Source organism: Hyperoodon ampullatus, assembly GCF_949752795.1.
Source record: "Hyperoodon ampullatus genome assembly, chromosome: 15".
NCBI lineage: Eukaryota > Metazoa > Chordata > Mammalia > Artiodactyla > Ziphiidae > Hyperoodon > Hyperoodon ampullatus.
The window spans coordinates 58555491-58576633 of record NC_136928.1 but is presented as its reverse complement, the minus strand read 5'-3'; the positions used below and the strand labels follow the sequence as shown (position 1 = coordinate 58576633).

The window sequence follows — 21143 nt, the reverse complement described above, 5'->3', positions numbered from 1 at the left end:
TGATGACTAATAAGAGCCTGCTGTATAAAAAAAAAATTCCAATGTATTTATGAATGTGGAATGGAAAAATTTGTTTTTTCAATCCTTATTGTAGTATATGGTAAAGCATTAGTTTTGTTTTAGTTGGGCTCTGTCTTCAAGGTCCCTTGTAAAATATTTTGTGTTACTTTCTTTACTTGAGTCCTTATGCCTCAGTTTTTGTTGAATAATAAATTATCTGTTATTGTAAACAATTTTAAAAAGTGGATGAAAAATCATTGATGTGTGTTTAAATGATGGAATATCTCAGAGTTGTTTAAGTGACTGAACTTCAGTTACTCTCATCAATCTGGATGAAATCTTAAAACTATAATGCTAAGTGAAAACAATAAGTCAAAGAAGGAAATAAACAGCGTATCTTTTTTTTTCAAGTTCAAAAAAAGCAAAAATAAGCATAGCAATAAATTAACATTATATAGAAAAGTGAGGGAATAATTTTGGGGGGATCGTATTTTCTTTGAAGTATAGTTGACTTACAATATTACCTTAGTTTCAGGTGTAGAACGTAGTGAACATAGTTTTTATAGATTATACTCCATTGCAAGTTATAAAATATTGACTATATTCCCTGTGATGTACAGTGTATCCATGTAGCTTATTTATGTTATATATAGCAGTTTGTACCTCTTTTCTTTTTTTATTGAGCTAAAGTTGATGTACAATATTATGTCAGTTTCAGGTGTACAAGATAGTAATTCACAATTTTTAAAGGTTACACTCCATGTATAGTTGTTATAAAATATTGATGGAATATTTTTTTTTAAATAGAGGTTAATGGCTACCTAGAACCCTAGAAGATGGCATTAGGAAGGAAGACACTTGATGGCATTGGGAGAGCATAGTACCCTTTTAAGAATTCATTTCTGAATCTTTTTTTTAAATATTTTATTTATTTATTTATTTATTTGTTTGTTTGTTTATTTGGTTGTACTGGGTCTTAGTTGTGGCCAGCGGGCTCCTTAGTTGCAGCTCTCAGGCTCCTCAGTTGTAGCTCACCAGCTTCTTAGTTGCAGCACGTGTGTCCTTAGTTGCGGCTCGCTGGCTCCTTAGTTGTAGCACCTGGACTCCTTAATTGTGGCAGGTGGGCTCCTCAGTTGTGGTTCGCCGGGTCCTTAGTTGTGGCATGAGAACTCTTAGTTGCGGCATGCATGTGGGATCTAGTTCCCTGACCAGGAATCGAAGCCGGACCCCCTGCATTAGAAGTGTGGAGTCTTAACTACTGCACCACCAGGGAAGTCCCCTGAATCCTTTTAATCTTTTATGTTATATATCTATTATTCATATTTGGGAAAAGTGAAAAAATTTAAAAAGAAAGCAAAAAACAAATGGTAATATGAGGTTTAATTTTGGTGTTGATCAAGTTTAAAAAAAAATTCTCCTGAATTATAAATATTTATACCAGGCCCTCACTGTACACTCCTCGTGGGTTAAGGATCCTCATTTTGTTTACATTTCCGAGATGCTGCATTCTGGGTCAGGTTGGCAGCATGGAAAAGGTGGCAAGAGAGCAAAGGTAGGGTCTTGTAGCTACTATGCCCTGTGCAAAGAAATACTGTGCATCAGCTCAAGATCAAGAAGCACATGAACAAAGAGGATCAGCATTAATCCCAACCCCACCCCCTTTTTCCCTCCTTGGACACAAACCTTATGAGTATTTCAAATTGGTTTGGTAACCAATGCTTTTAAAGCTCACAGTTTGTTAGAATTATGAAAAAAGGAAGGCAAAATATTAATGCCATAAGAGTGATATCTCATACTCATCTAACTGGAGAGAGATTATTCATTCAAAAGGTGAACAACTTTCTAAGAGTGATTTGCTCTATATTTGCAGGTCTCAAAACTGAGCTGGATTGAGAAAAAAATGGCTGCTACTCTGTTTGGAAAAATACCGTCCTCAACTGTACAAGAAGCTTTGCAAAATTTCCTTAAGGTATATTTTGTCTATCCATTATTTCAGTGTCAAACTGGCTCCTATCTGCACCAGGCTCTCCTACCCTTGCTGTCAAGGAAATCTTTCTCTTCTCCATTTGTTGATTTCTAACTGAAAGCCCAGACTGAGTCCTCATTTTGGCATGTCCAAACTACTTCTTAGATCATAGTTATGCCCTAGGTCCTGGGTGTGGCAGCCCTCACTGCCAAATCCAGTGTAGCTTTCCAGGTCGTGTGAATATGTGCAAAAGCATTCATGCCCTGATTATTAGACTTGGTCCTAAATGCTCCTCATTATCCTAATATAGAACCAGTTTCATCTTAAAGAACTAAAAGTTGCCAAGAAGAGGAGGTATTTAAAAAGTCACTCAATGAATTGCAGACAGTTCTATGGAACATTTGTGGGGCATCAGACCAAACCAGTATTTTCATTCCTGTCTTAAAATGTACAATTGCTATGCTGATAAAACTCTAAATAGTAATGTGTGTGTATGCACAGATGAAAATGTGTAATACATCCACCCATTTAACCAACTTCCTGTTGGGCTAATCTCTTCATCTTTCTCTGGAACCAATTATGGAATCTTATAGATACTAAGATTTTTTTTCTTTCACCACCTGCCTACTTCAGGTTTGTAACAATATAGACAAAATCAGGCTCTGATTTTGGTAATTATCCAACATATTATACAGGCTAATATTTTTTGTTATATTTTAGGGATTGATTTTGTAGAACTGAGAGAGAGCTTAGAGATCATATAATCTAAGATGGCAAATATGTTGCATTGCACTTCTCTGAACAGTGAAAAAATAAGTATTCTAAAATCAAGCATGAGCCCAATGGAAAAAAGTATGGGAATACAAGTACAAGGGCTGTATGTTTCTTATTTTTTATTTAGCGTGATCTTTTTTGTTTTATAACAAAACAGGATCTCAGGAATGTAATTTTTTCCAGTGTCACACAATGGCAGATCAAAGATAGGAGTGCATTATCATCACTTCACCTTTTTTCTACCATTGAGAATTAGTTCTCCCATGTTAAATTTTACAAGAATAGAGATCATGGTGCATTTAAGATAAATGATTTATAAAAGGTGCTATGTTCATTAGCGAAAAATTTATTTGAATTTGAAACCCATTTTTTCATAGTATCAAAGTTATAACTGGAGGGTCAGGTTTTCAGGACACTGCACAAAAGTTCTTAGGGTGCTTATGCACCTGAAGTATTACACAGATAAAAGTAGTAAGAGGCACAGTAATGTAAGGTAAGGATTGCAAACTCTAGAACCAGAGCACCTGGTTAAATCCCAGTTCTACTTCTTACTGGTGGATTAACACTGAGCAAGTACTTAATCTCTCTTTCTCTCTCTCAATTTAATCAGTAACATGGAGGTTATAGTTGTAGTTGTGAAGTTGTTGTTGTGAAGTTGTTGTGAACAACACTTCATAGTGTTGTTGTGAAGATTAAATGAGTTAATACAAGCAAATTGCTTAGAGAATGCCCAGCAACTCGTAAGTGCTCAGTAAAAGCTCACAGAGTTTTAACTTCATTAAAATGTAAACACATTGGCAGACCATCTTTGCGACCTCACCATTTAGTTATGACTTAGATTGTCTGAAATGCATTCCATGGTGTTTGTCAAGAGGGCGAGAAGGCATCAGGAATGCTTCTCCCTGTATTGACTGCAACACCTGAGGGTACTGAGGAGGCTAAGCCATGGAGGAACTAAGAAATCTGGGATGGGGAGGAGTGGAAAAGGAAGCAGCGCATACCTTGGATCCCACACCCCAGGAGCATGGGCAACCCCCTGGTCCCAACAGGGAGTCACGTCATTGGAACCCAGACTGTAGAACTTCTGCACCCACTCCATGCCTCCAAAGAGTGTTCACAGGAATGAGTCCCCAGAACCATCCAGTTCAGTCCTATAGAGATCAAGAGCACTGGCTTTGGAATCAGACAGTTTGAGACCCGAACCTTTTCCTATATGTATGACATGGGCATGTTTATTTCTCCCAATCATAAATTTTTCATCTGTAAAGTAGGCATAATAATACCTACTTTATCTGGTTTTTGTGAAAGTTACATAAAATAATGCATGTAATTTTCTTGGCCCAGGGTCTAGCACATTAAATGCACTAACTGAAAATAAATGTTGCTATTATTTTGCTCATATAACAGGTTAAATCTGGTCCTCCACAGTCTCAAAGCATCTAGGGAGGTGGTTTTAGACCAGGAGTCATCTGTGAATTCCCTGCTGGAATTTTTTCAAGCTATAGCATTCTTCCCACCTCATCCGAAATTATGGCATGATTCCCTCGGTCAGTGGTTTTTAACCTTGTCTATACCTTAGAATCATCTGGAGAGCTTTAAAAAATGCCAGCCCAGGCCACAACCCAGACTAGTTATTTCAGAATCTCTGAATATATTACGGTATAGTTTATATACAATCAAATATACCCATTTTATGTGTAGTTCAGTGAAATTTGACAAATTTGTATACTCACATAACCATCTCCATTTCAAGATATAGAACATTTCCATCACCCTAAGGGGCTATCTTTGCCCCTTTGCTGTCAGTTACCCCTGCCTCGTACCCCAGGCAACCACTGATCTGCTTTCTGTCACTATAGCTTAGTTTGGCCTATTCTAAAATTTCGTATTAATGGAATCTTAGAGTTTGTACTTTGTGTGTGTCTGGCTTCTTTTGCTCAGCATAATGTTTTGAGATGCAGTCATTTTATTGAGGGTATCTGTAGTTCTTTTTGTTTGCCTAGTAATATTCTATCATATGGATATACCACAATTTGCTTATGCATTTACCTACTGGTGGATGTTTTAGTTGTTCCCAGCTTGGGGCGGTTATGAATAAAGCTTCTATGAACATTCATTTGCAAGCTTTTGTGTAGACATGTTTTAAATTTTCTTGGATAAATACCTAGGAGTGGAATTGTGGGGTCATATGGTAAGTGTTTTTAAAGCTTGATCAGCGTTTTTAAAGTTCTCAAGGTCCTTCATGTGCAGTCCATGGCATGGTTAAGAACCACTGGATCGGTGTGTGTAGTAAATGACAGGTGTGGCAATGTTGGCTACCCTGATGTCACTCACTGTTTGCAGTCACATGATCCCTGAGTCTTCCTTGGTGGTTCCACCAGCTGCAGAGCTGTCTTCTGTGCCTTGATATGACAGAGGGCTGCTGCACGAGGTTATGAGATGTTTTAAAAACAAAGCTAATTTATTCAGCAATGTTTATTAAGCACATACCTAGTCCAAATGAAGGGAACACAGAAATGACCAACACAGCTCCTGCCTCCATGGAACTTGGACAACCAACACGAAGTAAACAGGTACAGTATTCTCTGCCAGGTGTTATGACAGTGTTTTAAGAGCATAGCTAGAAACTGCCCCTTAATCAGAACATTCTGTTGAGTAACAATACCTTCCTTGTTATTCAGCTAAGGCCTTTGGCAAAGGTCAGGATCTGCTCCGTTTTAGGACTTAGGTGTTGTTAGTAGACTGCCTATGTTCCTTTGGACTTTTTTTTTTTTTAACCATGAGTACAAAAAGAGATGTTCGGATTTATGATCATTCTAGTTAATTAGACATAAGTGTTAAGGTGTATATGCAGAATTAAAACGCCAACATTAAAGAAATAAGAAGCTGCTGTGTACATATGTTGGGGCAAGTTATCTAGATGGGATTTGTTCAGAACTGGGGCAACTACTGGACATAGAAGGTACAATCGAATAAAGTTTACTCTAGGTCCTTTTTTTTCTTCCACTTATATTGAAGTCTAATTGGCATGCAGCACTATATAAGTTTAAGGTGTACAGCGTAATGATGTGACTTACATACATCACGAAATGATTATCACAGTAAGTTTAGTGAACGTCAATCATCTCATGTAGACACAAAATTAAAGAAATAGAAAAAAAATGTTTTCCTTGTGATGAGAACTCAAGATTTACTGTCTTAGCTTTCATATATAACATAAGCAGTGTTAATTATATTGATCCTATTGTACATTACATCCCTAGTACTATCTATCTCATAACTGGAAGTTATAACTTTTGGCTGCCTTCATCCAATTCCTCTCCCCTCCCAACACCCTCACCCCCACCTCTGGTAACCACAAATCTGATCTCTTTTCCTATGTGTTTGTTTGTTTGTTTTTGAAGCATAATTGGCTTGCTACACTATGTTAGTTCCTGGTGCACAACATAGTGATTCGATATTTCTATACATTTCAAAATATCACCACGTTAAGTCTAGTTACCATCTGTCACCATACAAAGATATTACATAATTATTAACTATATTCCCCACACCATACATTTCATACCTGTGACTTATTTATTTTGTAAATATACAAAAATTGTGTTAGCGTGGCTCAAGAAATGCACTTAGTAAACTCAAAGAGTTACAATGGAAATAACCAGACAAGTAGAGAGGAAGTGGGAGGACCAGAACCCATCAGCACCATGGATGGCTCTACAGGACTTTCAAGACTCTGGCCAGGACTGGACTTCCTTCAGTCTGTCCGCAGCCTTGCTGTTTCACTAGTAGGTTCTAGGCCAGATCCACACGCTGTTCACCTCTGAAAGAGGTGCACCCAGTCTGGCTTCCCAACCCAAGAGACTTTGTCCTCCTCTTCCACCCCAGGACCCTTCTCTTTGGGGTTCTGTAGAGAGTAAATGGCCTTTACAAGGGATGTGCTCCTGTAAGGTGTTGGAATGCTCCTCAGCACCCTAGGTCTTGCTTTCCCCGCCATTAGTATCCATCTTTAAAATGGATGTATCCTTTGACGCAGCAATTCAACTTCCAGGAATCTCTCCTACACATGTAATCACATGCACACAAGCATATAGGAACAAGTATGTTCGCTGATCATTATTAGTAATAGTGAAAAATAAGTCTAAATGTCTAAGGGAGAATGCTTAATTTAATTATGGTATATGTGTAGTATGAAATGCAGCTCTCAGAAACAATGAGGGAGATCTTGTATGTGAACACTAATCTGTGGTATGTTGTGGGGAAAAAGTTTTGGACCAATAGGTAGGAAATGGTCCCACTAAAAAGTTTTTTTTCAAAAATCAGTTCCCTTTGGAGGGGGAGGGTTCCTCTACTTGGTAAAATGTCTGTAGGATGCATTTGTCAAACTGTTGGTAGTGGTTACCCCTGGGGGCTGAGATCGTAATTGAGAATAAGATTCTAACCGAGAAACTTTCACTTGTTAATTTTGGAAATGTCTGGATTGTTAGTGTGTTGTAAAACAAACATATTTTTATAAATTTTTTAAAGTGTCCTTCTTTTGGGTTCTGTGTCCCTCTGTGTTGGGGGCCGGGTCGGGTTGGGAGCTTCCTTGCATAGACCTTTACAACAGCAAAACCTGGCTCCGATGCAAAGATTGACTTAGGTTCTAAGAAGAGCTCTCTAGGAGCAACACCATATACCTGGCGGAATTCTTATTTACCAGAGATAGAGAAAAGGAACTGGTACGTAAGACATTAGTAGATGAGGGGTAAAGTACCTTTATAATACCCACTTATTAAAATCTGCAAGGAGGTCTGCTACTTGGACTAGTTATTTTAAGCATCTGCGTTTTCTTTAAAAGAACTTGATGTGATGGACCTCAGTTATTATTCAGCTCATATGGAGTGTGTTGAGATCATAAGAAATCAAATATTAATGTAGTGGAAGATGCTTGCCATGTGATACCAGTCACGCTCTACTTGTGCTTCCCAAAGAGATTGTAAGGACATGTCCTGGGGAGAGTGTATCACCAGTTGTTTTGTCCCTGAAAGAAAAAACAAAAGATAGAGAAGGGGAAGTGAGGAAGATGGTTATACAAAGGAATCCAAAAATCTTAAAGTATCTCATTGCTTTGTAAGGCTTATGACCACAGTAATAATTCTATTTTAATGGATAAGCTCAAAAGCTATATTTCTACCCAAAGGATACTTGAGCTAATAAAATGATTCTCATGTGACACAACCATCCTAAATTCTTAGGGCAATTTGGTTAATGTCTGATTTATTGAAATATATCTTCTTTACTTATTGTTTTCGTATTTCTCTGTTATTCTCTTTTCTGTTTTCTCTGAAAATCAGGTCGAAGAACTACACCCTGGGTTTTCTAAGTCCAATTACATGTTCTTGGCCAAGGTAATGAAGACCACAGTTTTAAGATCACTTTGACTTCATTACACAAAAATGTGATTACGCTTCATGTTGATTATTTTTTCATTTCTAGTGTTATATTGATCTTGAACAAACAGATACTGCTGTGAAGTTCTGTAATATGGCACTGTTGCTTCCTTGTGTTACCAAAGAGGTAAGTCCACATGGTGACAAGGAGCACTATTATTTTATTAGTACGATTCCAGCCTCAAATATGAACAACTGGCTTAGATACATCTGGAGTTTTTTGCTATCCTAAAACATTTTGACTTGGATTTAACGTGTACTATGACGTTTTAAAAATTGCTATAGGTAACCCTTCCCCAGGGGACCCCTTGTATCTTTAAGGAGCACACAAATCGTGGGCTAGCAGGTAAAACATTGTGATGCATGTTAGGTGTTACACAGCAGGGAGTGGGAAGGGCCCCACGAGGAAGGGTGGAGGACAGCATAATTCTGGGGAGCTGGTGATTAAACTGGGGTGGGCAGCAAACAAGCTAGACAGGCTACTGCCTTACAGCAGGAGGAGGCTCTGTGCAGTTGCCACTGTCAGTCCCCAGTGCACAGCAGGCTGTGGTTGTCCAAGGCCATGAAGAGGACTAAAAAATATGTACTAACATTTTCTTGGTCTTTGAACACCATTAATGAAAAAGAAGGTGTTGCATTGCTTCTTGCCTTTTTCCAGCTAATTCAGAATTCTGGATGTGCTGTAAGTTTTAGGAGTTTCACAGCATTAACAATTCGGTCTGTGTTCCTGTGTACTGGAATTGCGGGAACAAAAGGAGATGAATAAATATTTTCCTGCTCCCTTCTCACAGCACATAAACATTATCAGCCTGTGAATCGCAACTGAATAGAAATGCCTCAGAAATACATACTCCTCCTCTGCTCTGTTGGAGCAATACAGGCTTCAGCGTTTGTTGTGATCTGGAACATAAACACGTAAGACATTCCCACTGCCCTCTAGACGCTTGTAGCCTAGAAGGGAACATAAGGTATATATCCAAATTAAGGGAGCTCAGAGTAGAAAGCATGAAGTGCTCAGAGAGGGACAAATAATTGGTTATGGACATATTGAAAAGGGGGAAATTATTTTCACCTGGAAGAGATCAGATAGCATCAGAGGTGGACCTGGAAAGACGTATATAACGTGGAGGTGTGGGCGAAGCACGTCACGGGCCGTGAACAAAAGCACAGAGGTGGAAAAGCAAAGGTTTGTTTGCCTGGAGTGGAAGGAGTATTCAGGGCAGTTATGGGAAATAAGTCTGGAAAAGGGAAGTGAAACAAGACCTGCCCAGGACCTTCCAGGTTCAGGGATGCCTGTGTCTCTATACACGGCTCATCAGCAGCCACCTGTGCAAGGGCTTGGCCTGCTTCTATGTTTGGGATTTCCTACGGGGTTCATTATCCTTCTAACTCTAATCCCTAGTTGGCTCCATTGGTGAATAGGAAATATAAAACAGCACTCTTTATCTAAAAGACAGTTTGTGGAACTTTTTCAGCAGGAAACAGATTTTGTCCCTCTCGTTGCTTGCTCCGTGTTAGTGGTTGGGACTGTCTTTTACATCTCTCCTGAACGATGCCAGTTTGGGTTACATGCAGTCCTTTTAAACTGAGTGTCTGTGCATTCTTATTAGAATATGAGATTAAAATACAATATGATAGTGAGGTACCTGGTTTGATATGCAGATGTTTATGCATGACATTCAGTGCTCTCACAGGAGGGCTAATATTGACCAGCTTCAGGGTTTGATCCTTGGTCTTCTCTCCCCTTTCCTCCTCCCTACCTGCCAAACCTATCCTCCATGGCTTCAAATACTACGTACCTGCCAGGGGTCCTCAAATTTGCGTCTCTAGACCTCTCCTCTGAGTCTGGACCTGATTATCCAACGTCCTGCTTGACATCTCCTCTTGGATGACTCACAGACATCTCACACTCAACTAGTCCTCAGGCCTTTGCAGCTGCTCTTCCTTCATCTGCCCCTCTTAGTAAATAGCACCTCCACCCACCCAATTAGAAAAGCTGGGAATGATCCTTGACACATCCTTATCCCTCGGCCCCCAAACCCAGATATCTACCCAGTCACCAAGTTCTCGTAGCTCTTCTTTTTATTTTTTTAAATTTATTTATTTAAATTTACTCATTTTTGGCTGTGTTGGGTCTTCATTGCTGCATGCAGGTTTTGTCTAGTTGCAGCGAGCGGGGGGCTACTCTTCGTTGCGGTGCACGAGCTTCTCATCGCGGTGGCTTCTCTTTTTGCGGAACACCGGCTCTAGACGTGCGGGCTTCAGTAGTTGCAGCACGCGGGCTCAGTAATTGTGGCTCGTGGGCTCTAGAGCACAGGCTCAGTAGTTGTGGTGCACGGGTTTAGTTGCTCCATGGCATGAGGGATCTTCCCGGACCAGGGCTCGAACCTGTTTCCCCTGCATTGGCAGGCAGATTCTTAACCACTGCACCACCAGGGAAGCCCTCTCGTAGTTCTTCTAATACATGCCTTGAGACATCCAACTGCTCGCTCTCTCTCTCTCGCTCTCTCTCTCCCCCCACCCCTCTGTCTCGCTCGCTCTCTCTCCACCCACCACTCCAAGCAGGGCACCACCCTCTTTCACCTGAGCTACGATCATGAGAGCCTCCCAACTGGTCTCACAGCTTCTTGCCCCCTGCCCAGTCATTCTTGGCTCCCAATATCAGCCAAAGCCACAGATTAAACATAAACTTCGCATGTCACTTCCCTGCCTGAAAACCTTTTGCTTTTAGGATGAAGTTCAAAATTTTTAGCATGCCCTTCAGGGCTCTGATCTAGCGCCTACCAACCTCTTAAGCTTCATATGTTCCCCTACAGACCCTCCATTCCCTTCACCAGCTTTATTCCTATTCATCCTTCAAGCCTCACCAGAAATGTCATTTCTTCAGGAAAGATTTCCTTGACACTCCCAGGCAAGAAAGTACCTCATACTTTTCCTTCATGTCATTTAGCACAGTTGTGATTATATAGTTATTTGTGCGGTTGGTTCATGAAAGCAGCAGCCAGGTGTGTCTCATTCGCCACTCTGTTACCAGTGCCAAATGTACTGCCTGGCATATAACAAGGACTCAGTAAGTCCTGGTAGGAAGACTCAGTAATAGTGCTAATAGTAATAATAAGTAGAACCGCTAATAAATGTAACTAAGAAAGCTGAGCAGTGTGGAACTATTTATGTAATAAGAAAAACAGCCTTAGCAAATATTTCCCGCATTACTTATTTTTTCCAGTGATTTGTATTCCTAGCGGTTTTTTTTCAAGTGGTTAATGTACTGTCAGGAATATCTCAATTTCTTTTTCAGTTAGAAAATAGAATGAGGCAAGTTATCTATAGTACCCACTCTCTCTGTAAAGGTTTTCCAGGTTGAAGTATATCCCATTAGTGATTCTGCTGACTCACTTATTTATTTCCAAAATATCTAGCATTGGCCCTCATTACAGCGAAGGCAGCCCAGCCATCGGTTTTCTCTCCCTCCTGTGAACTTGCATAACATTTGTGCTTCTTTCTGTGGCACTCGTACCCTCTTCCTGGCATCGCAGTCATTTGTGAACGTGACTTCTGTCCTTATCAAGGAGCTTGGAGCTCATCATACTGCACTTAATATCGAGAATGTCAGCCCTTGGGCCTCTAGAGCCCAGATTCATGCACATAAGCCACTTTACAGTTCCAGAAGCTGAAATCACAGTATTTTATTATTCATGTGGACTTTTCTTGACCCTAGATAGGTAATGTCAGCTCCTGAGAAACATTCCTTCTTTTAAAATAAAAGGGATTCCTGTGTCTAAGGCAGTGTGAGAATGATCACTGAATGAAATAACGACAATCTGGCAGCCTGAAAATTGTTTGCCTGAAGGAAGAGTCCAAGTGGTTGACTCAGAGCACACTGAGAAAGTGCAAATATAAAAAGCATTGTGTGATATGTTGTGCTACAGTGAGGGATGTGCTAATCCAGTAAAGAAAAAAACTTTTAAAATTGTTATAATATTTTGAAGTGACATTAATCGCTCTTCTAAGGCAAACAAACTCTTATTGGACAGTAAATACAATGTACCAGAAACAACCACAGGGAGAAGATGCCTCTGGGAGGGCAGAAAGTAAAGAACTTCTTTATATTTAGCAAGTGGTGTAGTTGTCTTTGAAATTACCTGTAGTTTAAGTCCTGGGCTGCATTTCCAACCTGTTCTATAGATTGAGAATCATCACTCTCCTTAGTAACCACTCTTAATAATAAAATCCTAATTTTTTTTTTTTTTTGGCTGCACCACGCAGTTTGTAGGTTCTTAGTTCCCCAACCAGGGATCGAACCCAGGGCCCCGGCAGTGAGAATGCCAAGTCCTGACCACTAGACCACCAAGGAATTCCCTAAAATCCTAATTCTACTTTAAATGTTCTATCTTAATTAAGACCTCATATTTGATTATCTTAATTAAGACATCGGTTTTTCAGGTAAGTTTAGAAAGTGTAGTTAGTCCACAACTCTTCACCTGTCTTCCTGTTCTAGGGATGCTACAAGTCAGAGGGGTGGCTGGATCACTTACCAAAATCCAGCAGTGTTGTCCAGGGTCTCATTTGTTAGAAATTCATATTTGCCTATTTCTTTCTGGTTTAAATGTATATCTTCTGCATTAACTCATCTGTGCTATCCATGCCTGGAGAATTAATTCTTCCTATACATAAAAAAAAAATAAAGTCTGAACAGACATTTCGTGAATTATAGGCAGGCAATGTTACTCTGTTTACACCCTCCTATTTCTACTCTTTTGTCTCCTACCTTCTATTTATCTGCATTCGAAATATATTATTTCTAAGCTTTCTCAGTATGTAATGGCCTTAGCTGTATTCTTTAAGTTGATCTTAAAAATACCTTAAAGAAATTTCTTAGCCTTCCTTGTAATTAATTTTCTTAAGATAACTGATGATGTAGCATCAGTTTGGGATCAGTTATTTTTAACCAGTATGCATTCTAGTAAAGTTGATGTTTGATAAATCATTACCCAAATGCTTAGAGCATAATGATTTAATATAAATGAGTCTCTCTCTTATTTATCTCTGTAGCAGAGAGCATTGATGTATTTAATCAAAACATAATATTTTCTGACTCTTTCAGATCAAATAAATCTATGTTTTTGAATGTGTGTTTGAATGAGTGAAAAAAATTACCTTTATTCATTTATCTTGCAAATATGGTGATGCTTGCCAGAGGCTTGGGATACAGTGAGAAAAAAAAAACAGATCCTGTCCTTGCCACCATGAATTCTGTAGTCTAGTGGAGAAGGCAGGCACTGAACAAGTAATAGCAATAAAGTGTGATGAGTGTAATAGAAATAAAAGTACAGAGATTTATGAGAAAATAAAACTGGGACTGCAACCTGGACCGGGGACTAAGAAAGGCCTTCCTGAGGTTTTGATAGGTAACCTGAGATTCTAAGGAAATTAGAATTTAAACCCAATGGTTTAAATCTTTAAGACTTCCTTGGGTATGGGGGGCTTGTTAAAAATATGGATTCCTGTCCTTTTTCTAGAGAAAAAGAAGCTCTGCGCTGCAGAGCGTGATAACAGCAAACTCACTATCAATGTGACTCACTCAGGTTTCTGCTCTGCTGGCTTAGTGCTCAGACTGTCCCTGAGTAAGAAAACAGAGGAAGGCAGGTGGTAGCTGGGTTCTTGGCAGTGCAACCACAGGAAATGATGACCTTTGAGGACATGGCTTTGGACTTTACTCAGAAAGAATGGGCCTGCTGGACCCATCTCAGGGGAAGCCGTACAGAGACATGATGCTAAAAAACATCAGTCATTGGGTCTCCCTTGGGTATGAGCTCTGAAAATCAGATGTGACTTCCCAGTTGGTTCAAGGGGAAGAGCTGAGGTGGGGGAGGGAGAAGATTTCCCCAAGACCAGAGTCTAGGCTGGAAAGTCTTAAAAACTAGGACATAACTTCCCTGCAGAATATCTGCAGGAAGGAGCGATCTAATGTCACGATAAGTTCGTGAGGGTGAGGTCTGTTTCTCTACGTTAGAACTGATCGGCGAGTGGGGTAACTGAGGAATGCAGAACAATCTCATGACTTCAATTTGAGGTGAAAGTGTGCTGTCTCAGCAGAAAGGTTTGGATAGTTTGAATTTGGGGAAGAAAGGAGTAACCTGAGCTCACAACCAGAGTCTGGGTTCTTATAAGAGGACATTTGCATAAATATGGTCAAACATCAGGTGCTTGAAGCATAATGAAGGCCTCAAAATTACTCAGATAACTATACAGTGGACATGCTGCAAAGGAGAAAACTCCTGTACCTGCAGGAGAGTCACACACCCTGTGAAAGTAACCAGTGTGGCAAAGACTTTAACTAGATGTTATCAATGAATGAATGAGCATAAAATTCATATGTAGCAGAATGAATAGGTGAATGGATGTGGACAAACCTTTAACAGCCTCTCATCTCCTCAGTAGCAGAGATTTCACACTGGAGAGGAGTTCTCTGAATATAATGAGAATGGGGAAATATTCACTCACAGCTCCACATTGACTCAACAAGTGTTAACTCACACTGGAGAGAAGCCCCGTAAATGTAACGAATGTGGGAAACACTTTAGCCAGAGAGCTACCTTTTGTTCACACCAGAGACAAACCCTTTGCGGTCATTATGGAAATGCCTCCAGTAATAATTCATCCTTCAAATGACACAAGTGAATCACACTGCAGAGAAGCCATAAGAATATCATCTATGTGGTAAAGCCTTTAGCTGATGCTCTAACCTTAGCCATGAAACAGCATACACCGGAGAGGAACCCTAGAGATGTAACGAATTTGGAGGAACCTTCAGTCCCAGCTCTAACCTTTATAGACACCAGAGAGTTCACACAGGGGAGAAACGCTGCAGCCTTCAGCCATCTCTCAAGCCTTGGTCTGCACAGAAAACTCAAATAGGAAGGGACGCAGCAAGTCTTTACCAGGAGGAGGAAGCCATTTGGGAAATAGCAGACAATTCGTGCTGGAGAAACAATTCAATGAAATAAACATGGGAAACCCATTACTCATAGAGCAGCACTCCAGGGCATGTGAGGACTTTTACTGTATCAGACACTCTCAGTGTCATGAATGAAATGATCTCACCTTAGTCAGCCTTAAAGTTCTCACACTTGGGAGTTCCTTAAAGCCTCAAGTCAATGTAGAAATGCCTTCATCTGGATTTTATATAAGAAAATTCATACTCGTGGAAAAAAATACTCTATCAAGAAGAACCCTTTAGTACATAATTCAACATATAATCAGACTTCTGCCAAATGACATATTACTGAAAATAATACCATGTAAAGATGTAGAACTGTGATGCATTCTTAGAAAAGTTGAAGGCAGATTTTGGTGAGATGTAATAAACAATGTGATAACCCCTCTTCAGTAGATTAATAAGAGTTGTTGATGAAAAATCTAATACATGGGTATTTGTCTTTAAAAAAATCATGAAACATTATGGTGAGTAATTGAGGCATTTTCCTTTACTGCTTCGCTGTTGATCAGCTGATCGGTTTCAATTTTGTACGCAGCTCTAAACGTATTTACAAGGACATTGTTTAATCAGAAAATACATTTTAATGTAACGGAAAAAACGTAGAATACAAAACATGTGTTCTAATTATTCTATTTGTGTTTAAATATGTACCCACATGGCAAGGGTGAATGGAAACATGGACCAATAAGCACAGTTTATAAGTGATTCAAATATCCCAGGTGATACTGATGCGGGTGGTATACATACCATATTTTATTAAATAGAAATAGAAAGGCTTGGAGTTGAGAAATATGTGAAAAAGCACTGTATCAAGTGTACAATATTGCTGAAACGTTGAGTTCTTGAGAGAAGAGATGAGAGCCTTGTATACCTTTTTCTTAAAAGCAAGAGAAAAGCATTAGAGGGTCTTAAGCAGCAAGTAACACAATGAGATTTTTAGAAGGACACAATAGCTACCATGTGGAGATTGACTTGGATGGGAGGGGATCAAAATTGGAAGTTGGAATACCATTTAGATAACTTCTGCAATGACACAAACATGAGGTGATGACCTGGACCAAGATGATGGCAGCGAGGAGTGAAGAGATGAGGACTGATCCAACAGATTTGTAAGTAGTATTGTCTACAGGACTTGGATATCAAAGATGGAGGACTCAAGAATGACATCTCTGTTTCTGGCATGGGAACCTGACCAGGGCAGGTGGCAGTACCCTTTACGGACACAGGGAATATTGGAGAACCAGATTTGGTAGACAAGGAGAGTTCAGTTTTGGACATTTGGAGTTTGTGTTTGTGAGATTTTCAGATCCATTAAGTGATTGAATATTTGGCATATATATGTCTGAAACCACAAGTATGGCAGAGATCATCCAGAGAGGTTATGTAGTGTGTGAAAAGCAGAGGGCAAAGGATCAACCCTGAGAAACTCCAGTGTAATGGGAGGAAAAGAAACCTACAAATGAGATTGAAAGAAGTGGCCAAAGATGACAGGACTCCAGAATCCAAGGGACGGTGGAAGTGGTCAACTCTGTCAGACACTCTAGGGAAGTCAAGACTGTAATGAGCAGATGAAGTTAATGATGCCTATGTCATTGGTGATCTTAACCCAGACTGCTTCAGTGGAACAGTATAGGAGGCAACAGAGCGCAGAGCACTAGAGGTGAGACAATCCAGTCAGTACGTGCAGACACTGCTCCAATAATTTGATGGGAAAGAGAGGAGAGATGTAAGGTAGAAGTTAAAGCTGTGCTTGAATTGAGAAATAGTTTGGTTTTGGATGGAAAATCTAGGAGCTTTTTTTTTTTTTTTCTTGCGGTACGCGGGCCTCTCACTGTTGTGGCCTCTCCCGTTGCGGAGCACAGGCTCCGGACACGCAGGCTCAGCGGCCGTGGCTCATGGGCCCAGCCGCTCCGCGGCATATGGGATCTTCCCGGACCGGGGCACAAACCCGTGTCCCCTGCATCGGCAGGTGGACTCTCAACCACTGTGCCACCAGGGAAGCCCTAGGAGCATATTTATAATAGTAATGAGAAAGAGCCAGCAAAGAAGGAAGGGTTCAAGAAAGACTAGAGAGGGGGGAGATAACTGATAGAATTAGGTCACCAGGAAGCCGGAGACGGTGGGATCCAAAGCACATTAAGGTCCTGTCCTTTTGTCACAGGCTAGATAGAGGAATTGATGGGTTTGTGGGTTTGTAGATTTGTAGTGAACCAGGGTAAGTGCCCCAGGGGAGAAAGCGTTTTAGTCTTTGAGTGAGAGTAGGTGGGTGTGGAACCTAAGGTGGGTAGAAAATAAGTCAAAGCAGGAAAAAGCTGATAGAGAACAAGAAGGAAAAAATCACTCCATGAGCCTATTGAAGGTTTAAAATTTGATGTATTGAGCGTAATTGGATAAATGACCCCAAAAGATAGGCAGTGTTCAGAGAACAGGATGCCTCTTTCAGAGGTGGAGCAGTTTTAGTTCTGACACAGCCCAGGGTGCACTCGCTGGGGTGGTGGGGAAAATGAGGAGACACCTTTCTAAAAGGCTGGGATACACAGGCCATGGGAACAGTGAAGTCTCCAAAAGTGGTGGCAGAACTCGGTGTGGAGACCAAGGCACCAAAGTCATAAAAAATAAAAGTAAAAGGAGAGTGACCAGGAGTTTGTTAACAGCTATAAGAAATGGTCGAGAGCAATTATTCTCTACCATTGGCTCTAACCACTCCCTCATCCTCTTCCCGAGCCCCTCAGAAATATTCTTTTAGCAAATACATTGCTGGTTATGCAGAAATGACTTCAAAACAAGCCGCCTAACAGGGGTTCCAGGGAGCTCTGTCTGGGAAAAAGGGGAGGAGTGTGAGGTTGAGTCAGGGAAGAGAGACTAGAGAAGAGCGGTTTTGGGGTGACCGAAGAGGATTCATGGTCTGAAGGGGGTACATTTTGGGCAGTGACAGAGGAAAGCTTGACTGGAGGTGCTGGTTTTAGTTGGTGGGGTTTTTTTTTTAAGCTAAAAGGCACTGCCAGTGTCCTCTATCCATTAAAAAAGTAAATTAGGGCTTCCCTGGTGGCGCAGTGGTTGAGAGTCCGCCTGCCAATGCAGCGGACGCGGGTTCGTGCCCCGGTCCAGGAAGATCCCACATGCCGCGGAGTGGCTGGGCCCGTGAGCCCTGGCCGCTGGGCCTGTGCGTCCAGAGCCTGTGCTTTGCAACGGGAGAGGCCACAACAGTGAGAGGCCCGCGTACCGAAAAAAAAAAAAAAAAAAAAAAGTAAATTAATTAAAGACTTAGGTGGAAGCCCTGGGAAGGAGGTAAAATGGGAGGGGTGTGTGTGTGTGTGTGTGTGTGTGTGTGTGTGTGTGCGTGCAGTTAGATCGGGTGGGAGTTGTAGGAATTCTTTGTGGTGCCTGAGGGCAAATATTGCTAAGCCATGATCTTCATTTTAAATCTTTTATTGTAGTTTGAGCATATTCATTTCTTTAGGCATCTAGTTGAAGTAAATCTCTCATCTACATCGTCTATAAGAAATTGGTTCCTAGATTTGGGAAATTGTTGCTGAGCTCCAGTGTCTAACCACTTGTTTAACAGGCATTTATTTAGGGTCTTCTAGGTGCCAGGCACTGAGCTGGCCCTAGGATTACAAAGATAAACTTGAATTATGGCTTTTTATAAGTTCTTTTAAATAATGCATCACTATCATAGATTCATTAACCATATTTTCTTACAACCTTCAAAAATATTGATTTGATAGAAGGTATACTCCTAGTTGATCAGACACTACAGTAGAATCAGTGTGTTAATGTTTATGATTAAAACTATAGAAGAACTTCCAGTTTTTAAAAAAATCTGGCTAACAACTACTTCCCAAATCTACTTTGTCCAGTTTTCCTCATCTGTTTATTTTAAATGTGTTAACATTCCTTAAATCCTTTCTGATATGTGCTCAGTGTCTGTTAAACACAAAAGCGCATAGGAGTACCTTACCATCTGAATTTGTTTCCACTCTTCCTAACTTCCACACTTGTTTTAAGGAAATAACACATGTGGAGTCCTATAAAACATATTACATGATTTTTAATCTTAAATATAAACTACCTGATAAAATAGGTAGTTTGGATCTTGTAGTGGAATCTTGTCTGGATCTTACAGAGGAATCTCAGATTTCTTCAAATTCTGCTGCTAGGACCAGGACGTCTTCCACATGTTATAGTTGAAGAAGAAAACAGTGTTATCATTAAAACGCTGGTGGATCCAGTGTGTCAGCTTCTATAGAAGGGGCTCACCTTCCTGTATCCACCACTCCACACCAGCTGGAGGAAGAGCCTGGAAATCACTCTCCACATCACTTACATTTTCAAAGATCTGATTCATGCCTGGTCCTAAGAAATGCACAGTTTCTTTGTAATGGTCTTTAAAAGAGTATTCCCTCATTCAACAAAAGTCTACTTCAAAGTACCTAGAGTATGAGGTTGAATGTGTGAAATCTTTTTGTGTATTTGTATTTTCTTTATAGGATAAAGATGCACAGAAAGAGGTGAAAAAAATAAACACTTCCTTGAAGAGGTAAATAAAAGAACTTGCTCTTCAACAAATCAGATGTGTTCTACTAAAATTTAAACTAATCAAAGTTGTGCTTTTTTTATCATCCTTTTTTCTTTTTTGATGTAAGGGTAATGTGCTCAGATATCAAGGCAAAACCACGTTTCTGCAGAATGCATTCCACTAGTAGCACTACAAAGCTAATCATGTCATTTGGAGGAATCTATTTCCTATAATGTCACTACAAAATGATCTTTAAACATGTATGCTTTATATTTTTCCTATTAAACTATAGTCTTCAGAATATTTCTGTAAATAAAATATTTAAGTCAATTCAATAAAATGAACTCAAGTGAGTGTTTTATTGCTGCTTCAATGGTGACTTTACAAAACAAAATAATTTCATTAATGTGAATGAAAAATGGAAAAAAGGCAAAGGACATGAACAAGTTGTTGATAGGAGAGGAAAAAGAAAAAGGGAAATATAACTAGTAATTTTAAAAATGTGAAGAAAATTACAATAAGATACTGTTTTACCATCAAATTGGCAAGGATTTCTTTTTTTCTTTAAAGAAACGTTCAATGCTGGCAATGATGCCATGAGATGGACCATTCTCATACACTGCTGCTGGGAGGGCATTTTGACACAAACATTTGGTAAAGTGTATCTAGAACCTTAAAAATATATAAACTCTTTAATCTTGTAATTTCATTTTATGGAAATAATCTTAAAGAGAGAAAGTACACTTATGCACAAATGTTCATAACAGCATTATTTTTTACAGCAAAACACTGTGTCCAGCAGTAAGAAAGCAGTTAACCATATTTGAATAAAACTGTAATAGAATATTATTTTGACATTAAAAATAATTTCAAAAATGACAGGGAAATGCACAATCTTAAGTTCAAGTAGAAGACAAATTAGTGTATGCACATGATCTCAACTATATGAAAATGTGTGTAGAAAATCATCTATTAGAAATACACTAACCTGGTAGTTGTTCATATTTCTGTGGAGTTGTGTTTGATTTCTAATATTTCCCAATTTTTAATAATTAAACTAAAAGGATTTTTAAATTGAACTTACCTAGCAGTGATTTCTAGATTCCCCATTACCCTTTAACCAGTCTTACCCTGGAAATCAGGTCAAACCTTAAATATACTGTTTGCTATCCCAAATGCACAGACACACATACACACACACTCAATTTCAAGCCTTGACTTAGTGATACCAGTTAATCAAACTGAGCTAGTTTCTCCCTCTTGTCTTTTATAATGGCCCATCGAGATGCCTAAATCAATCCAACTGATTCTTGCCCAAACTCTGACAATTGGTCTAACACTGAAACTACTAGCTGGAAGGGACAAGAGTTTTACAGGTACCCTCAAGGATACACAGTATCCACAAGGCCATGGCTACCTCTGGCTATCTCTAAACAGCTAGGTGAATGTGCA

General features: G+C 39.8%; 1 protein-coding gene across 2 annotated transcripts in view; it reads left to right on the top strand.

Moving 5' to 3' along the window:
• Nucleotides 1-19716, top strand: part of RMDN2 (regulator of microtubule dynamics 2) — a gene marked incomplete at both ends in the record, with an annotated part of 53555 nt that extends 33839 nt beyond the window's left edge. For both annotated transcript variants that reach the window (XM_079721279.1, XM_079721278.1), the window contains 4 exons: nt 1871-1969; nt 8077-8130; nt 8219-8299; nt 19663-19716. In XM_079721279.1, the coding sequence (XP_079577405.1) occupies nt 1871-1969; nt 8077-8130; nt 8219-8299; nt 19663-19716 (288 nt within the window). The remainder of the gene's footprint in view (nt 1-1870; nt 1970-8076; nt 8131-8218; nt 8300-19662) is intronic.
• Between the last annotated feature and the right edge of the window lie 1427 nt (nt 19717-21143).